Source organism: Micropterus dolomieu, linkage group LG20 (assembly GCF_021292245.1).
Source record: "Micropterus dolomieu isolate WLL.071019.BEF.003 ecotype Adirondacks linkage group LG20, ASM2129224v1, whole genome shotgun sequence".
Taxonomy (NCBI): Eukaryota; Metazoa; Chordata; class Actinopteri; order Centrarchiformes; family Centrarchidae; genus Micropterus; species Micropterus dolomieu.
Window position 1 is genome coordinate 15,840,806 of NC_060169.1, and position 19,702 is coordinate 15,860,507.

Here is a 19,702-nt window from a genome sequence, read left to right on the forward strand (position 1 = left end):
TGTAGTGTGGTTTTCCACTTTGATTTTGAGTGTGACTCCAAATCCAGACCTCCATGGGTTGATAAATTTGATTTCCATTGATCATTTTTGTGTGATTTTGTTGTCAGCACATTCAACTATGTAAAGAAAGGAGTATTTAATGAGATTATTTCATTCATTCAGATCTAGGATGTGTTATTTTAGTGTTCCCTTTATTTTTTTGAGCAGTGTATAAAAGCTCAAAATTGTAATACAGAGAGAGCGGCAGTGTTGACACTTGCAGAAAGATGAACATAGATGTATAGGTAAATAAATAACAAGCAGAAACCATCTTGCAATGGGATCACACTTGGTGCGGTGCCAAATTGATGTGTATTGTGCAATGGAACACATGACATGAGATAAGTGAGTTTGGAGAAACAGGTGAAATGTGCCAAATGTATTCAATTTGCCTAGCAGTCCTGGCAGGGGCAACTTTTAACCATGTTAGTTTTGACATATGGGTTATGCTGAAATGCCCCCCCGCCCACAACCCTGTCGTGGCTGGCTATAACTGACCAATTGAATAAAACGGGCTTGCAATGTATAAAAACCGGTCGGACAAACAAACCATAGAGAGAAAATATCAAAACTAAATGAGTTCCTGTATTATAATAGGTTGCGGGGAAATTTAATACCAGTAGTGACACACTCCCTAGTGCTTTCATGTTTCATTTCCATTCAAGGAACTCCCGTCATCTGGCAGGAATATTTTCCTCAAAAGTTACATTTCCCACAATGTGTTTCAATGAAATATAGCCCACCTGCAGTAAATATCATTACAGCCAATTTGAACTGCAATATTTCACAAAAGGTTTTTTGTGTTACATTTCCCCAAAGGTTCCCTGTGTACACTTTTCCCTCTATAAAATTGGTAGTGAGTATTCACATAATTTCATTATTCAAGTGTTGGTCTGGACAGAATGTCTGCAGCACAACTATAAATGACATTATACTTTTTTGACTTTTATTGTGTATTTACTACTCTAAACAACTCCTTTTTTTTTAAATTGCTCAAAACATGTTCAGCAAATGAATGGTTGAGGGGGAGGGGGGATTAACAGGTATGCAGAGGTTTTAGATTAATGACTACAGTATGTTAGCAAGACGGGGGGTAGAGGAGAGTAGATTTACCTTTTTGTGATGGAGCAGCATTGCACGATAATGTTCTTGTTGTGCGCCCCTCGGCACCTGAGAATTGAAAAATCATAAAGAGGCAACATCAACAGATCATCACAATTACAAGAAAGAAAGCTTGCAAAGTTAAAAAAAACAACCCATTTGACTTGTATGTTACTATATTTTTGAAATGTGTTAGCCTATGGTTTGTTGCTTTTACTTATGGGATTGAAGTATCAAAGTATGTCAAAAGTATTCACTGAATTTTTTAATGAAACACTGCTTTCTGACATAGTTTTGAAAGACTGCCGCTGTGAAACATTTCCTAACACTTGAGAGCTATGATTCAAGTTCTCACTGTGCAGACAGTATAGATGTTCAACCAGCTTAATGAACTATGATTTTCTTTAGAAAAAGCCAATCTAATGTAATGTGGCACAGACAGTAAGGAAATGTTGGCAGTGAAATGCTTCCATTTAAAATAACTTGTCCAAGGACAAAGTCTTATACAAACATCTCATCATTTAAACTTAAAACTGATCCACACGAGCACAGACACATATCTGTATTTAGGGGATGTCAACACATTAGTTATTACTGACACTACATTTGACTGAAATTCAATGAACAACATTTTAAAATAAGTGCTTAATACAAAACAATTTGAAATAAGCCAGCAGTGGAACAGAGGGACAGGTGCAGAGTTAACTGTCTCACAAATAATAAGACACCATCATAGTAATTAAGTATTGTTGGCCAGCTTTGGTTCATGCTCCACTGTCTGTCATGGCTTATATGTCATGAGGGCCTGGTGCTGCCAGGTCATGCAGAGATGACAGTTAAAAATGAACTGTGCACTCTCAAAGGTCCCACAATACACACTAGACCTGAACTAATGCCAAATACACCGGGCCTTATTGAACCAACCTACATGACACCTGACTAATTTGTTAAAGACTATCGAAATTGAACTTACATCCACGTGTCACATATGTATACTTATTATTCTCACATTTTAGGCCACATTAAAGAACAATCTAATGAAGATTATGGAAAAACTACTTGTGAAAGAGGAATGTTAGCTGTAATTAAAACAAAAGACATTGTCATTTGTAAAAAGAAAAACTGGTTGTATGCACATATTTCAAAATGTGTTAAATGAAATAAAAAATTATAAAACCTAACTTTGAACTCTTTGGACTGTATTTTTTCTTTAAATAATTTGCCATGTTGAAGTGCACCATACCAACACAGGCCATTTTAGAACATCACCTTGGGTGCTGGGAGAGTGTGATGGGCCTCTTCTGATATTTTACAGTCTCAACTAATCTAAAAAAACAACCGACATATTACACATTTACCAATCATTCACTCGTTTTGTGTGATGATGGGAGTATGATGACTTACTGCAGGGGCTACTCTGGTGGTACAGGAGATGTGAGAAAGACAAGACAGGTGCCAACTCGCTGCAGAGCCCAACTCTTCCCGCCTCATTTGATTCCTCTCCAATCCCTTCACCTTTCAGTTGCTGCCCCACTGCTTCCTGGTCTGCCCAGACCACGCCTCTTTCCCTCAACACAAGGTGCTCTAGTTCATGGTTCTCCATCTCATCTGCTGCTGTGACCAGGCCAGCCCCACGCAAAGCAGAGTAGTGGCGACTATAAGCCGGCAATAAAATGTTAACCATTCTGAAATGCAATGAAAAAATAACACTGAGACATTTTCCAAGAAAAAACACACGTTACGGTGAGGCAAAGAGTAGCGTCGTCGGCTGCACTGAGTAATAGTTACTGAGTAATAAAACTGGTTCTAGGTATTGTCAACCTACTTCTGCATGCGCTTGTTCTCCTGATCCTGCAGTGTAGTGAGCTCGACCATCTGCTTTATGTGTTGTTTGAGATCATGTACCTGCAGCTCCAGTCTGTGGCAATGTAGACTCTTCTCTAACACCTGAACAAGGGGGAGAAGTGAGAGCAGAAATGAAGAGTTTTGAATTATTCTGCTGGGGAGAACTGGGGGAAACAAAAGGCAACTGGGGGTCAGCATACTAAAGAGAAGATGCAAAGTTCTGTTTTCATCCATGTTTCATCAGAAAAGCTGTCTGCTTGGGGTAAGGGAGGGGAGAGAGAGAAAAAATAAAGAACTCTGACGTAAAGAAACTACGAAACAACAGCAGAGAGAACATTTGACCGGTGGGTGCGTCATAGTTCTGGGTCAGTTCCTGGAAGAAAGGATAAAGAAAAAAAATAACATGGGCATGGTTTTAGGTAACTGGCTGCTGTGTGAGGGATGAGTAAAGGGTATTGATTTATTCTCTTCAGTGATCCACGAGTGAGCTGGAGAAATAAAATGAGCACGGTTCTAATTACTGGGAGAACAGATGGGAAGAAAACAAAGACAGTCACGACACCAGTAGAGACACAGCCTACCTTCCAAAATAAACAAACAAAAAACACCAAGCAATGAGTTTTGAACGATGTAACCCACATTGTAAAGTTTTTCTCTATATCTAATCATGCTCATTTGCCTTCTTACATTAATTCAAACTATTTCAGAATGTCTACAAGTTATGTAACTTAGTATCTAGTTTTACAAACCGTTTGCCTATTCTGATTTACTGTCCAAAGTCTGACAAAAATTACAAAAATTAAAAAATTAAAAATTTAAGTTCTCTATCCCCGATGTCAGTGCAAAGTGTTGTTGGAATTTGTATAAAAAGGGCTACAAGCATTGTGTTATACACAATTTCAATTAGGCAAAATCACTAGCATTCATGATAGAATTTTGCAGAACTTTAACATGCAATTATAATTCAAAGATAAAAGGTTTTTACTAAAGCACGAAGCTATTTGTTTTTCAGCTCCCTTAATGTGAAAGGGTCAATAAGTTCTACTCACCTCTGTGGTCTGATCATTCGACTTCAAGAGCTTAATATCATTCTCGACACGATGAAGCCAGCCATCATTGTCCAGGAAAAGTGTTTCTGCCTCCTTCAAACGATTGTAAATGTGTTGCTGCTGAGTGCGTAAGCTGGCAATCTTCCGCTCGTGCTTGCAAGTGGCCTATTGAAAGCAACAACAACAAAGGCTCATTAAAGTGATATTATGAATCGTCCATCGCTTGTGCTAGTGTTACATACTATTAATGGTGCATGTGGTATATATAACAATAATTACATCTGAAAGCAGCAATATGGCAAACAGGCGCTTATCTAAAAACAAAGAGTTTAGTTTGTTTTGAATGACAGTTGACCAAAGTTTGGTACCAAAAAATCTTGAGAATTCACTTTTCACACTTTAAATGGCATTTACAGCTGGTACTAACAATGGACTCAAATGGCAGAGAAGAGCCAGGAACTAGGGAGCAGTGACCCTGTCCTGTAGTGGCGTAAATGAGAGGCTAAAGCAACTATAGAGAACAGAGAAGTGAAATGATGACTCAGCAGCTGTTTTTCTGCGGGGAAGATGGAATCTGTGGATAGCAGCGTAAGCATCAGCTACCTTCTCAGTCTTTTCTTTGGCACAGAAATGTTGGACCTGCAGGTTGTCCTCCTCACTGTAGCGCTGGCGCAGCTCATTCTCCTTCAGTTGTCTCTCCAGATCCAGCTGTTTTCTCCTGATTTGGGCCCGGCCCGAGAAGATTCGCTGCAGAGCTTCTGACACCCTAGAGAGAGAGAGAGAGAGAGAGAGAGAGAGAGAGAGAGAGAGAGAGAGAGAGAGAGAGAGAGAGAGAGAGAGAGAGAGAGAGAGAGAGAGAGAGACTTCTTTGCTTTGAAATGGCTGCATTGGGACATTTGAACTTAAACATGAATTAGACATGTTCAAAAATGACCATCAATGTGGTAATTTTTTGGACTGCATTATGCTGACTGATTCACATACATGAAGGAGACAGAATATTAGAAACACCTCAAGGCAATGTGATTAGAAGCTGCAGAGCCACACATAAGGAGCTCATTTAAATTAATTGCCATGCCAAGAGCCCTTACAAACCACTTGGTCATGTATTTACCAAATCCTAAAAAGGTCATGCAATATTTAATAGTTTTATCAAAACAACTGTTTACAGTAAAATAACTTTAAATGATGATGATCTAAAAATATATGAATTAATCACGTCACATGTTTGCATGACAAATATTGTTATTTACTACAATCAATTAATGATGCTTTGAGGCTTGATTCAATTATTATGTCACATTGTTAACCTTTTAGTGTAATCTAGAGCTTCCACGTGATGCCAATTCTGTTCGGACAAAGCCAGAAAGCTATATGATGTATATATATGTATTCCTGGAATAGACTTGAGCTGATATCTAGACTGCATGCAAGCGGCTGTCTAGTTGAGTTAAAGCAGGAGGAGAGACAGGAGAGGCATGCAGGTAAATAAGACTGGAGAGCTGTCGCTGAAATGTGACTGCACTCTTCAATGTAACTCCAGTGACGTAGGAGACGTCGTGGCCTTGCTAGACTGCTGAATTTTTAATAGCGTGAGAAGCGTGCAGCCTCTATTCAGAGCCTCTCACTGTGCGAGTTGTGAATTCTGATGCCAGTGAATGAAATGTGTGGGAGTGAGACTCATTCAGGTTTTCCGTGTCCTCCGCCCCCAACCCAAATACCCCAACAGATGCCACTGTATGCCTTAAAGACAACTAGATGGGATATGGTTGATCTGATTTATGTGAAAGAAACTATTCTATCTATCTAGTCATCCATCCATATATGTTATTAAAATAAAGGCACGACACAACTTTCCCTGTCAAACTTAAAACACTATATTGAAATAAATTAAGGAGATGGCTAAGCTAATGTTGATTAAAGCAGTTTCATCAAACACTAGTATACCTTTACTATACATATGTGGCAAACAGAAATAAAATTTAAGTTAACATAAAGCAGTAAACATAAGTAGTTTTTAGTCTTGAAGGTCAGCAGTGTTGAGTCCCATCTATCATCCTGTTTCAAATTGGATACATATAGCAATAAATGAATAATGCTTTATTAAGATTAACCTTAAATTGGTCTGAAAGTTCAATTAATTACAGAAATCTATTTTAGTATCTAGCTGCCCTATGTAGGTCCACTGACTACAGTGCAGGTTAGGTGTGAATGTGGGGAAAAAAAAGTCTTCTAGAATACAAATATTGGTGAGCTGATGACCTCAAATTCTTACGTAGTAGTTGCCGGTACAATATTGCTGTTTTTATTCCAAAACATACAAATACAGAAAATCTCTAGAAATAAAGAAATCCTTTTCTCTCTCAGTATTTGTTTTTTCGTGTGATGCAGAAGCTGACAGGGGAGTAGTTTTTCACTCCTGATGGGACTTTTTGTGCTATATCCACTAGTGCTGCATGAAGACACTACTGAAGACGCACTGCTTTCTGTGCATAGGATAGCATTTCATGTAACACAAACAAGTGATTAAAAAGCAAACAAAAAAACAACAACAAAAAACTAAGTGTGCTACACAAGGTATGGGAACTGATCAAGTCTTTTTAGCAGTATTGGATCATCAGTTCTGACACTTTTTGTCTCCAGTACATTCGGGGTAGATCAGCTGTCAAAAACACCACAAATGCATTGTGTTGCAAGTGTGTGCATGACAGTATAAAACAAATAAACAAACCGTAACTGGCATTTTCAACTAATGATATCCACATTGACACTGTGTGATAAAAAACACATGTAGAACCGCTTTGGGTAAAAAAAAAAGTGGCTTTGCTTCTATTTTAGCAACATTTGCTGCTGCTTTGCACCTTGAAAGTGCTGCTCCTACCCAAACACTATCAAACAATTTCCCACAGCAGTTTTTCATTGTCACTGATCTCTCCACAGCTATTAAGTTATTGTACAAAGCAAAATTACAAACAGACATAATTGCAACCAAGGAGCAGAGAGCATCTAGTTAGGTGTCCTCAGGATTGTATCACTGCTTTTTACCAATGATGTAGATCAGCTAGCCTTATTGAACTGTGACCATCACCAGCCCTGGGTGGTCTGTAGCCAATTAAGCACATCCAAGTCTGTAGCCACTATACTCTGCTAGACAACAACAGACAACGTCCTTTGGGTTGGGAACAAGTTGTTGCAAGCTTCAAATATCTTTGGTTCTTGTTCAAGAGTGAGGTGAAGATTGCGCATGAGACTGTAGTAGATTGGTTCTAGGAAGTAACATAGGTGTCACACTGGACTGTCGTGAGCTCCAAGTACTGACAGAAAGAATGACATCCCAGATACAAAGGGCCAAAATTAGTTTTCTTCACAGTGGTTGGGGTGTCTGATCAGTATGTGTCTTGGACTCCCTCCCTGCGGAGGTATTTCAGGCACATCGAGCTGGGAGGAGACCCCGTGGCAGACCTGGAGCATGCTGGAGGGATTATACATCCCATTCGTGCTGGGAATGCGTTGGGAACCCCCCCAGAAGAGCTGGAGAAGGTGGGCAGCTTCTTTGCTTTGATTGCTACAGTGCTGCTATATGCATATATCTGTGTCTGAAGGACTGTACATCCAATGTCTATACAAATGTAAGTACATGTACAATTATTTTTTGGTGATCCGAAAAAGTATCCGATCCGTGACTCAAAACCGTGATATGATCTGAACTGTGAGTTTTTTTAAACTAATACACTTTGTTATAGGGACCCTGCTGAGCAGATATATATAATATAATAAAGGCTCATTGCTAAAAATTAATTTTGGAATATTTATTGTAGGGCTGAAACAATTCAACGATTAAATCGATTAATAAAATACATCAACGCAAATTCTTTGCATCCCTCTAGCATGCTCCAGGTCTGCCACGGGGTCTCCTCCCAGCTGGATGTGCCTCGGCAACAGCACGACAGCACCTGATCAGAAAGCAGCCGGTGTTCTGCCAGTGGACCATAGACAAGGTAACAGTAACAGCAACTTTAGCATTTAACTGAAATCAAGATTGATTGTTGAGTTGAAGGCTAGCCAAAGTAAGCTGCAGTCCTCAGCTGAAAATGTACACACGTGCGTTTGTTGTTCTCCTTTTTGGGCCATCAGTTGTAACCTCACAGACATGAGTTAACTGGGTGTCGGGGAGCTGCACCTTTTAACTCACCTCCAGCTCTCTCTGTAGCTCAGATAATCCCTGGTACCTGTGTGTGCTAATCCATCCTTTCACCCATATTCTTTGTCTTTATAATTGCCATCTTTATAATAACAAACAACAGTTGTTTCATGTTCCGGATCGCTCATTTCCCGTTTCACATTTCACGTGTGTTTTCTTGAGAAAACGTGGTTTGGAGACCAGCGTCACGTAGTATGAAGCCACAATGACTTCAAGACTCTTGATACAAGACGGCAAGTTGTATAGTGTGAATTGGCCAACGCTGAAAGTCGTGTAGTCTGCACAAGCCTTGTATGACACACTATGAATTTCTGAAAGGACAATAAATATCTATCACCTATAAACAGGCACAACTGATCCCGCTACTGCGGGAGGGGGATCAAACTAAAGTACTTCTTAAACAACGCATCGATGAATCGTTGAAATAATCTATAGAAGCTTCGAATACTAAAATCATCGTTAGCTGCAGCCCTAATTTATTGTATGATCAATGTCAATAAAGAAAGAAAGAAAGACATTTAAAAAAAGTTGTCTATTGGTAAATTATTGTTGATTCTACAACCTGAACCACCATTCTCAATCACACGTTACAATGCTTGATCCACTTATGGCCACCAGGACCACTTGTAAAAACCATAGGTTCCTATCAATGTATCACTACTGTACAATACATTATCAAATGCAGGCTACTTGACTTTCTGCCTGCAATCGGTGTCTGTATTCTAATTACAATGTTTACAATAAAAGGGTTTATAACACAAAGAAACAACCACTCAGGTTACACTGTGAATCACACTCATGAACATGCTTACCTTTTGAACTCTTCTTGTTTCTGGGAAGAGATCATGTTAAAAGGCCCAGGCACCATGTTCTTCTCCTCATATTCTTTTAGTTTCTGCTTCAACTGTAGAATCTTTAGAAATGCGAAAGAACATTGAAATAACAGTCAGAAATCAGATCATGGTGAGATAAAAAAAAGTTTTTACTGAGCATGATAGTGTTGGTTGTTTCATATTACCTCTTGCCGTTGCTTCTCACATATCACTGCATATTGGCCTATGTGACTGTCCAGGCTTACAACATTACTCTTCAGCTGATATGTAAGAGTAAAGAGAAAAATGTAATGATTTAAAAGGAATTCATACATTTACAGTCCAAGGATCTTCAGTAATATCAGTTATATTACAATTAACAATTCTAAAACAATATGATTTCTTTAATACTAACCGAGGACTTAATCTCCTTTGCCCTGTTGGCATACTTAAGTGTGTTGTGGGTGTCATCATATGACTTGGATGAGGGGCTAACATTGGCAATCATAACCGTCCTGCAGTTGCCGCCCAAAGAGTCTTTGAGAAGTCGTGTCAGCTTGCTGTCCCTGTACGGTATATGAGTTTTCTTACTCTGAAAAAAATGAGAAAATGAGTTGACTTAAAGTGTACACAAACAAGCAACTCAGAAAATATTAGACCTCTTTGGGATCCATTGAGTTTATTTAAAAAGACATCAAATGAATCCTGGAATCCACTACCTCTGTCAAACATGACACAAATCAAAATTTAAGAAAGAAAAAGTCCATTATTGCTGTGGTATGCAGAACGCACCAATGTGAGGTACGACTTGAAATGCATTCTCCATATGGACAAGCTCCACAAGAGACGCTTAGCCATATTACAGTATTTGGTGGGGACCAATAAACCTAACAGTGTACAAAATTCCGCATGGACTGTTCATTTTAGAGTTAAAAAAGAGAACAGCCATCGACAACACTGTTTTTTTTCCTGCACCTGGTCTGTGAACACAGCTCAGTCTGTAATAATGGCATTAGATAAACTACAGCTGCTTAGGTGAGTCACAATCTCATGGGCATTGGGATCGCAAAAGTCACATTAAAGTTAAGTAACAAAGTAGTGTAAAATGATCTCTTGGGGTCCGCAGCTGTGCCTGCACTTCTTCTTGGAAAAACCCTAAGTCTACATCTGGATTGAGACCTTAACTATAGTTCATGTCAGGTCCAGGGAGTTTCAAGATAGCCGTGCCAATTTGATAAATCTTCTATTTAATAAGAACAGGCAGTTCAAACATATTCTTTCAACAAAGCCGGTATCTCAAAGTAAACATCCATTTTTCACCAAACTCAAATGTTTGTTTTGACCCTATTACATTGGTCAACTATTGGGAATCTGTCACAGATTCAATGTAAAACAACCCCCTGTAACTTACAGCTGAAGCTTCAAAAGGAACCCAGCACGTGTCCACACTAATGCAGACAAAATCCCTTTATATAACAAGGGGGGGTCTTGTCCATACTACTAGTTTTAGATCTTTTTCTGTAAGTTTACCCTCCACTTTTACATGTCAGAACAATAGGAAAGTTGGTTGGATCTCTCCTTGTTGAACATCTTTCAGCTGGCAAATAAAACTGTATAACTGCCATGATCTGGTAAGTAGGGATGGGAAGCATTATCATTCAACCTTTTTTCACCAATCAAAAAAAACAAAAAGTGACATCAGCATTTCAAAAAGATCAGCTCTCTCTGTCACCATTAAGCAGGATTGGCACTATCAAACGTGTCTACTTTGGACAACATTTTCAGAAAGCCCCTTTTTTGTGGGTGGGAAACACTGGCCTTGTGTGGATGGAAGGCCAAAATGGAGAGTAAGTCGTTAAATGTATCTGCATCGCCTAAGGCAAACAACTTACAACAAAAACCTCTGTGCAGCATAGCATGAAGATGACATACTGAACAGCCTCAACAGAAGTAGCAGACATTCTTCACTCAAACGAATGGCATGTCAGCCCAGACACAAGTGGGGACATTCTTTCCTGTAAACAATGGCCACAACATGAATTCCTCGTCTGACAACAGTAAACACTGCAGTACCAATAACCATGGGGATAGGGTGGGGAAGGAGTGGGGATTTGTGGTGGGCGTTGTAGGTTGAGCAGATCAAACTGCATCCACAACTGCGACACAAGAATGGTGGGCAGGGTGTAATACTAACTGGACAGTGTCCATGACATGAAAAAACACAGTTTTAACCCCAAGAATGAAATAACCTGTTGAAGAAGGATCATTTTTCAACATGGCTGTGGTGCATTTGCACAGTACTTCCTACATGCATGTGGCCTGCTTGCGCCTTGTCCCTTGGGACTGGTGTGTAAAATAATAAGACTGCTTGACAGGTTAATGTATGCAATTGGAATGAAATAATACCCAAATACTCAGCTGACTCTCCACTTCCCAGGCTCTCTGGTTCATAAGGAGACTAGTTAACTTCATTTACCTACAACTATAATAATCTTAAGAACATGATGGAAAATCTCCATATGCACTGTTGATTTTCTGACTAAATAGAATCAAAAACAATACTAAATACAATACATTGTATTTGCTAGCAGTCTGTGATGTGTTTTGTTTTTCACGTCTGCACATTCACTGTATTTGTGCACTGTCTGCAATGCACTGCACCAGTGCACATCTCTGGACACATCACACACATTTGTTGCGACTGTGATAATGAGCATGATAGCATACTATTATAAACATTATTTGTTAAATTGTCTGTAAAGATTGTAATAACATACAGTATGTAATTGGAGATAGAGTGAAGAGCTAATAATGCTCCATCTAAACTATACAATAAAATATCAATACAGTCTACTCAGAATCAAAGATTCTACTATATTTAAACAATGTATCTGACAACAAATTGTTGACTTTGCAATTTTTGTTTAAAGTCTGGTTAGTAATTAATTTGTTTAATGTTTGTGTTTCATTGCTTTTATTGTTTAAAATGTTGAATATTGCTTGATTGTGTAACATCATTTAAATGTCTAAATAACAAATTTTTCTAACTTTTATTAAGTTGTGAATCACAGAGTATCATTTAATTTGTTATGAAGCTAACAAGACACTTTGTTTGGTTTCTAGATTCTGACAGTCATTAGGTCAGTAAGAGCAGATCAGTAATTTAAATTTCCAGCTGTCACTGAGACATCTGACAGATTGCTGTGAAGTGTGAAGCACTGTTAAATATTAAAAGGGAGACCACATTTTCCAGTTTCTCTGATGAGTCAAAATGTTTTAAGGTTTTCAGGGTCCCAAGAAAAATGGAAGGTTTTCTAGGAACAAGTGGCCACCCTGGTATTGGGGCATAATGATCTTGGAAAATGGGAACAGTGTTTGCAACAAAGGCTGTAATGTCATGCTGACATATATCCACTGACTATTGTATGACCAGAGCATTCATTGGATCTAATGCCAAAATGACATGCATGGAAAACAAGTGTGCAGCTTGTGTAAACAGTGCAACAGAAATCTGGGCACCAACGTTTTTGCTCTATTTTGAAAACTGCTGAGTTGTCAAGTTAATCTAAAATGTAATATGTATCAATGGTGACTGTGGTTTATATAATAATACTAATAATACAGTAAATGCAGGGTAATATAAACTCACCTTTGGGTCAGCAAGCGCATTGATAACATTTCCTAATGCAAGGAGCGAACGGTTGATGTTCGCTCCTTCCCGCAAACGTGCCCCTTTGGCGTTGGTGGCGCTGGCTCTCTCAGAACCTGCCAGATCAATCAGGCTCATTTTGGCAACACAGGCATTAGGATTGAGGCTGGCGGTTTTGTCCTGCTGCCTCAAATATATCTGGAGAAAATAATACAAAACTGTTCATTTAAAACCACCAAGAAATATTCAAAATATTTATTACACTTCAAAATATTTATTACACTAGAAATTGTGGAGTTTGCAGTTAAGCTTTTGTATCCATGTCTCTCTTTTTAGTTAATTATTGTCTACATGTTATTTTCTTATTCTTAATTAATTCTACAGCCCGATTTTCCTTTGGGACTTCAGTAACTGGACTGGATTGAAATACCTGAAATACAGCATGGGACCGGGAAGAAGTGGCATTCATATCAGTGGGATGCTGTGTCCTGTTGCGATTGCCACAATCCAAAGCTTCAAGAATGTGCTCTGCAGATTTGGGCTGTATATAACAACAAAAATTTGGAATGATTTGGAACCATCCCAGTACACTTGCACACCACAGCAACATAACAGTAAGGGACGTCAACATTCAATAGCTGAATATGTAACCGTGTATATTTAACACATGTTGCTACTAACCTGATGCAGTGAGAGGCCCTGAACAACCACTCCTTTAGAACTGTCCTCTCTGACTGCTAGAGGCCCTGCATTAGCCAACAAGTCTCTGATCTGTTCATTGTAAACCTGCAAACAAAAAACAAAACAGAAAAAATTACTGCAAACAGCGGCTAATCCATCAAAACCACCCCAAGAGATCAGTCAAGACAAAAATGTATGACTGGGTTACTAATATAGAACAAACAGTATATAGAAAAACCTGTGAAGACAAAATATCCCCTTTAAGCTAGGCTATTAAAGTGAGTAACTGCTGCAATGCCTTTAGACAAAAGCGGTGTGGTTTAATTATCTATGAAGATTACAACTGAAACCCCGAGTCTGACACTGCACTAAAGCAGACAATAAAAACTATGAAGATTAAAATGTTCACCTCAAGATATGAGAATGCAACAGCAAACTCTTTCTCCTCCTTGGCATCATCCATGCGTTTGAACAGCTCTTCCATGGTGCGGTACATGACCCCAGGCTCATTTTGTGAGCCTAACATGGTATGCGTCTTGCCTGCTCCAGTAGCACCGTACGCAAACACTGCAATTAAATGAAAAATTACTACAAAGTAAGACATGTATATATAATAAATAACAATGCGTATCACAACAAAAATTGACTAGCTTCAAACTTATTTTGGATAGAGCATAACCACAAATTATGTGAAAAAAAATTTGACTGAGCAGTGGAAGCATCAAATGTATTATTTTTCAAAATGAGGCTGAGAAAAGCTGCTTATTTTGAAAAGCTTGGCTTAAGTGTGCCTAACTGATAAAAATGAAGATGTTCTAATCAGCTCAGATTTGAAAGTACGCAATACTGTCTCAACAACACCTAAATGACAAGCTTTAGATTCACACATTAAACCAAATACAACTCCAAAGTTTTTGGTTACATACAATTTAATCAAGACGAGCTAGGTGGTAAACACTGATATTCTGCACCCAATATACACTCAGTCGCTAGTTTATTAGGTACACCTAGCTAAAAGTGCAGTCTAATACAACAGTCCTGCAATAAATCCTTTCTTAATGAAGGGAATAATGCTATGTTTTCACTGAAAGTGTGTTGGAGAGGTGTTTATTCAACTGTATGATGATTTTGGAGGCCGCAGCTGAATTGTATCGCGGTATACTGACAGGTGTTTCAATTATTTTATAGATTTTTTTTATGAATGAGGGTATGCTAAATATCAGGAAGGCCTCTCTGTGAAGTGCAACGCAGTTCAACAGCACCACAAACTACATCTTCCAAAATTATCATACAGTTGAATGTTTCAGCAGGATCATTTGCAGCTGATCCACGCATCTTTTGATGGATCAATGGTGACTCTAAAGCCAAATCCATCTCTGGTCTTGTTTGCAGCAGGTATACAAAATTTCCCAGTTGTGCTGATTTAAAAACACTGCAACTGCACAGCGTTGTGAGCCAGTGACCAGCAAGTGAACCCTGGCGCAGACAAAGTAAATTAACAGCAGCCAGCATTTTCAATTAATGATACGGCAGCGTGAGTCACCTGTTTTTGTTTTAGTATTTTTTTTCATTATTTTTTCACAGCTCTGAAGTAGTGCTAGTGTAGCTCATAAATGCATTTGAATTTCAGTATTTGGTCATGCTGGAGTTAAAGAGAGGTGGTCAAAAATCCCCTCTACTCACAGTACAACTACTGTAGCCATATCAATAGCACCAACGATACAACCACTAATGCAGCTGTGGTCTGAGAAATAACCATATTCACAGCCAGGCACAGCAGCTACAGTTGTGTTAATAGCAGTGGCTGTACCACTGTTGGAGCTCAGCCTTTCGGAAGGAGTAATGAGCAATTAATGCATAATGGAAAGTTTCACAGTCTATCCTTTCTGTAGTGAGAGCGTTTCCCTAAACTGGCAGTATAACTGGACTAACATATTAACTGTTCCTACGGATCAAGGGTAATGCAAAAATATTGCATGGGAAAGCAAAACATAATGCAAGGAAATGCAAAAGTAGTTTAGAAATAATCCCACCATGACCCTTCTGGGGCGATGTACTTTATAAAATATTAAAGAAAACCATGAAAGGTGTGATTCATGCTATACTACCTTAATGAAGAGTCATTCAGGTGTTACATATTTAAATTGCTTTATAATTTTAATTTAGGCTTACTTTATGAAAAGGGAATATATTTCACATGTATTGTTAAGGAAATTAATTAATATAAATATAATTTAGATACTGATTATTAAAAGGACTCAGATAGGGTTTAGGAATGAAAAATGTGATTAAGACACCCAAATTGTTCAGCATATCATGTTATTTGATGGTTGCGCTATGGAGGTTCAGTTATTTCTTTTTTGTTTGACAGCCTGGCGCAGCTTAAAACACACATCTTGTATTTATTCATTTGTTACCTGTGCAGTTAAATCCATTCATCACACCATCCAGCACTCCTTTAGTGGTGTTCTCAAAGATGTCAACTTGAGTAGAGTTCTCGCTGAAGACATGGTCAAAAACAAACTTAAGGTCTTTGTTAGCCCTCTTGTTGATGTTTCTGTTCCGTACTCTTTGTGACCCAAAACATGATACGTCCTCTTCCTTGGGATCAAATATGAGCATGTGGTTATCAACAACCTGCACCACATTTCGACAGTTTTCACGCTTCTCACTGTCGCTGGTTGGCCTAACCCGAACAACCACCTTGACATGGCTGCATACATCACTTGCCATTGTGGTCCCTCTGCAGTGACTGAAGTGTTGCTGCAAAGCAAATACAAAGGGCTGCTCATTAAATCACACAAATTGAGAAAGAAACAGGGAAAAACAGACTGTAGAATAGAGGGTGTCATTATGCTATACAGACTGTAAAGGCCTTTGAGACAAATTAATGATTTTGGGTTTTATATAAAATTAACTTGACTGACTTAAGTCACCAACAAATTTCTTCAGCCTGTCTCAGCTTATCCCTGATGTTACTGCAGACAGTTGATATGTTTGCTAATGATAGTGAAGTGAAAATCTAATTGATAAGCAATCACATCATTTGTTTTTGGTACAGGTTTTGTAGATCAGTACAGGCCAAACTTACATTACTATAATCCATGCATGCCCTGTATGGCAGATGCTTTTTAGTACAACCACCCTGCAATAAATCCAGCTGATCCAAAAGTTATATTTACTTTTATTGAAAATGTTTTTGAGATGTCTTGTTTCAAATTGAAGGTCATTTTGGAGGCTGCAGTTTGCAGTGCTGTTGAATTATAATGCTTTGTAGTGTGACAACGTGAGGGCAATTTTTCTAATATCATCTTATATTTTCTCCATCCTCACGGATATAAATAGGGTTGGCAAATGATAAAGGACATTTGAAAGAAACTAAAAAATGCATTGGTTTTAGCCAGGTGTAGGCCTACTTATTAAGACTGGACGTGCAATGTTTATGTCATCTAACGTTATATCTATATGCAGGCTGTTGTCCCTACCATTGCACAGATAATCAAAAGTGATTCCCTTGCACCATTGCTAGACATTACAAGAGAATGAAAGCACTAAGGTTAACGTTTTAAGTTAGAGGCTGGGTGGCAGTTGCTCTTGGTAACGTTAGAGGTAAATCAACTGGTACGTTTCAACAATGAGACAAAAATAACGGCGCAACACATTCAAGTCTAGTAACGTTAACGTTAATGACTAGTTACGAGTCACAAAAATGTATGGATATAAATACGACATTGTCTTTATTGCTAGTTAACGTTCAGTGCTTTTTAAAATATTAGCATAAATATTTAAATTCAAGCACACAGTACAAAATTACGTTTTTAAAAACCACTTAATATGAAACCAACCCTATCATGCTAACGCCTAAGTTAGCTAATGTTAGCTCTCGCACAACTTCCAACGGTAAGTTAGCGTTTTTTGTCTTTATGTTGAACGTACCGTGTGCGATTACGCCTTACCTTTTGTCAGTAACTTTGTCAGAGGTTATCTTTCATTTCATTACCACGGTAACTTTCTCTGATAAGACACACGTATTTTGGGGTTACAAAAATAAACTCGCTAGCGAAGCTTAAGTGGCCATAGCTAGCACGACAAGCGCCAATATTTTCAAAAACAAGCCCTCTTCCTCTGTCGCAGCAGATTGGATGCGAGTCACTGGTCATTGGGCGGACCATAGTGACGCGGCGGACATGCTGCTGCTGAAGAAGGCGGAGCTACTCTCGTCCACTACGGTAAGCTACAGTTAACTTCCCGAGGTCTAGACACTGTTCTCCGGCATACTTCACCTTGGTTAAAGGCTTTAAAATGTAACTGAATGTACTGTAGCGTTCATTTTCGTATAATCGTTGACAGTTTGTGTAGCTAACTGCGCGCCGTCATCCAACATGGTGGCATAGCAACAATATCTAACATCGCTCTATCGTCAGGTGTAAAATGCATCGCCAGCAAAGGATCACCACTAACGTTGCCGTTACAGTTACTATACATGTGATAAAGAGCAACTAACAGTGTGCCAGACGTTGCATAACACCTCAGTAACGGGCATCTCCCAAGATATTGAATATCCACACCCACTCCTACACATTTCCCCACGTTAACTCTGGTGTTTTTATCGAGGTGAGTTACTTAGCTAACCTGCTTCACACCAAAACTGTTTTCCAAAATGGCAACATAACACTTGGTTACACGCGTTTGATTATATGAAATCACCTTGTTAACTGCTACCAACAACACAGTAAGTTAGTGTAAAGTTATGTGACCTGTTACCCACTCCTAGCTTAATGGCTAGCAGCTAAGTAGCATAATAAGAAAAGGGGCGTAGCTAACGTTAGAATCATGGGTCCTCGAATAAAATACCTAATTACGTTAAATAATAATATCGTTTTTATCCTATCCCTGTTATGTCTGTGTGAGACAACGTTACTTTAAGTTGTGACGATCTACTTTTTTGACATTTGAATTTGATGACACGGATTAAAAATAATTACAAAATTATTCACATGTGATTAAAAGTATACAGTATGCTCAAAATATCATTCATTTGCCTGTGCTCTTCCAGTAAAGGTATCCATTGATGTAATTTTTATGGCTGGGTGATATGGCCAAAAATGTTATCATGATAAAAAAATTCATATAATTTGATATCGATAATTATCACCATAAATGTCAAATCATTATTTCTTTAAAGTTTAAAGGCTGATTATTGCTCCTGAGTGAAAGTTGAAGAAACCAGATTGTTAATTGTGGTTTTTAAACTATTCTTTATCGTCAGAACTTGACAAACACTTGCCAAACAGTGAATCATTTGACAAATCTGAGGTAGAACATTCCAAACAATTATGATCAAATCTTTTTTCAACAAATATGCATGAGTAAAATCTTTTTTCAGTCCCTTTTCCTCAACAAAATAAATATTTCAATAGAAAAATCAGGTGTTAATTTGTTCATGATTCAAATGAATTAAGTCTAGCATTTAAAATTATGTCGCAATAATTATTATTTTATTGCCCAGCCCTAGTATCATTAGAACATAATTTACACCACACCAGCACATATGAGTACTTAATATAAGTAATGGCCACGCCCCTTTGTGAGGGATAGAAAATTGAAGATCCAATGCGTGTCTGGGCAATCTGATGTGTCATGCATTACAATTTTGAAAGTGTGTTTAAAGTGCATATGCATTCATTTTGTCTAAAGCAAACAACCTTTGTTTTATAGACATTTCTAATAATTATTTTGCAACCTTGCCTGAACCTTATGCATTTGGGATACTTAAATTAATAAAGTTTCTGTCTTCCACTGTCCCAGTGGATCAGGGAATTGCTTATCCTGACATCTGATTGAATCCACAGGTATCTTTAGGCAATGTGTTGTTTGTAAATAACCAACATGTTAATACTAGCCCACTGTTTGAGCTAGGCTAGGCTGAGATTTAGCTGGAGACGACAGTCTGATGCGGCTACTGTATGGCTGTCCTCCAGATGCCTCCCACTCAAGCTAGCTATCCATCAGTAGTAACTATCACCGGCATTATTTATTCATTTACCACACTACCTATCATCAGTAAATATTCATATGTTTTATAAGCCTCAAATCAGATCTGGATTTGTATGCTCATTTGTTTTACAACATGCTATACAACAACTTTGCAGCATTTCCTTGTTTCTCTTGTTATGTGAAAGTGCAATTCTTTTCCCCCAAACGGGTGCCTTGATGCTTGCTGCTTGATGACATGATGCCGGTCTGATGTATAGCTTACCTTACCTGAAAGATGTAATATTTTGATTTACATCTAGATACACACACTGTTAATGTAATAATATAT

General features: G+C 38.3%; 2 protein-coding genes across 7 annotated transcripts in view; one reads left to right on the forward strand and one right to left on the reverse strand.

The window, feature by feature from the left end:
• Nucleotides 1-17,720, reverse strand: part of kif18a (kinesin family member 18A) — a 70,068-nt gene extending 52,348 nt beyond the window's left edge. Inside the window, exons 1-14 of the mRNA XM_046031861.1 lie at nucleotides 17,334-17,720; nucleotides 15,795-16,140; nucleotides 13,787-13,944; nucleotides 13,378-13,482; nucleotides 13,127-13,237; nucleotides 12,697-12,894; nucleotides 9,463-9,639; nucleotides 9,254-9,328; nucleotides 9,048-9,148; nucleotides 4,638-4,800; nucleotides 4,035-4,199; nucleotides 2,966-3,087; nucleotides 2,545-2,825; nucleotides 1,153-1,209 (exon numbers count right to left, since the gene is read on the reverse strand). Of these exons, the coding sequence (XP_045887817.1) occupies nucleotides 1,153-1,209; nucleotides 2,545-2,825; nucleotides 2,966-3,087; nucleotides 4,035-4,199; nucleotides 4,638-4,800; nucleotides 9,048-9,148; nucleotides 9,254-9,328; nucleotides 9,463-9,639; nucleotides 12,697-12,894; nucleotides 13,127-13,237; nucleotides 13,378-13,482; nucleotides 13,787-13,944; nucleotides 15,795-16,110 (2,029 nt within the window). The 5' untranslated portion in view covers nucleotides 16,111-16,140; nucleotides 17,334-17,720. The remainder of the gene's footprint in view (nucleotides 1-1,152; nucleotides 1,210-2,544; nucleotides 2,826-2,965; nucleotides 3,088-4,034; nucleotides 4,200-4,637; nucleotides 4,801-9,047; nucleotides 9,149-9,253; nucleotides 9,329-9,462; nucleotides 9,640-12,696; nucleotides 12,895-13,126; nucleotides 13,238-13,377; nucleotides 13,483-13,786; nucleotides 13,945-15,794; nucleotides 16,141-17,333) is intronic.
• The window catches only part of mettl15 (methyltransferase like 15), a 58,458-nt gene continuing 55,867 nt past the window's right edge, over nucleotides 17,112-19,702 (forward strand). The window contains exons 1-2 of one of the 6 annotated variants that reach the window (XM_046031864.1): nucleotides 17,112-17,277; nucleotides 17,512-17,606. In XM_046031864.1, the coding sequence (XP_045887820.1) occupies nucleotides 17,229-17,277; nucleotides 17,512-17,606 (144 nt within the window). In that variant the 5' untranslated portion in view covers nucleotides 17,112-17,228. Of the gene's footprint in view, nucleotides 17,278-17,511; nucleotides 17,607-17,639; nucleotides 17,992-19,702 lie in introns of those variants that run through there. The other 5 variants (XM_046031865.1, XM_046031867.1, XM_046031868.1 and 2 more) reach the window with 5 other exon arrangements.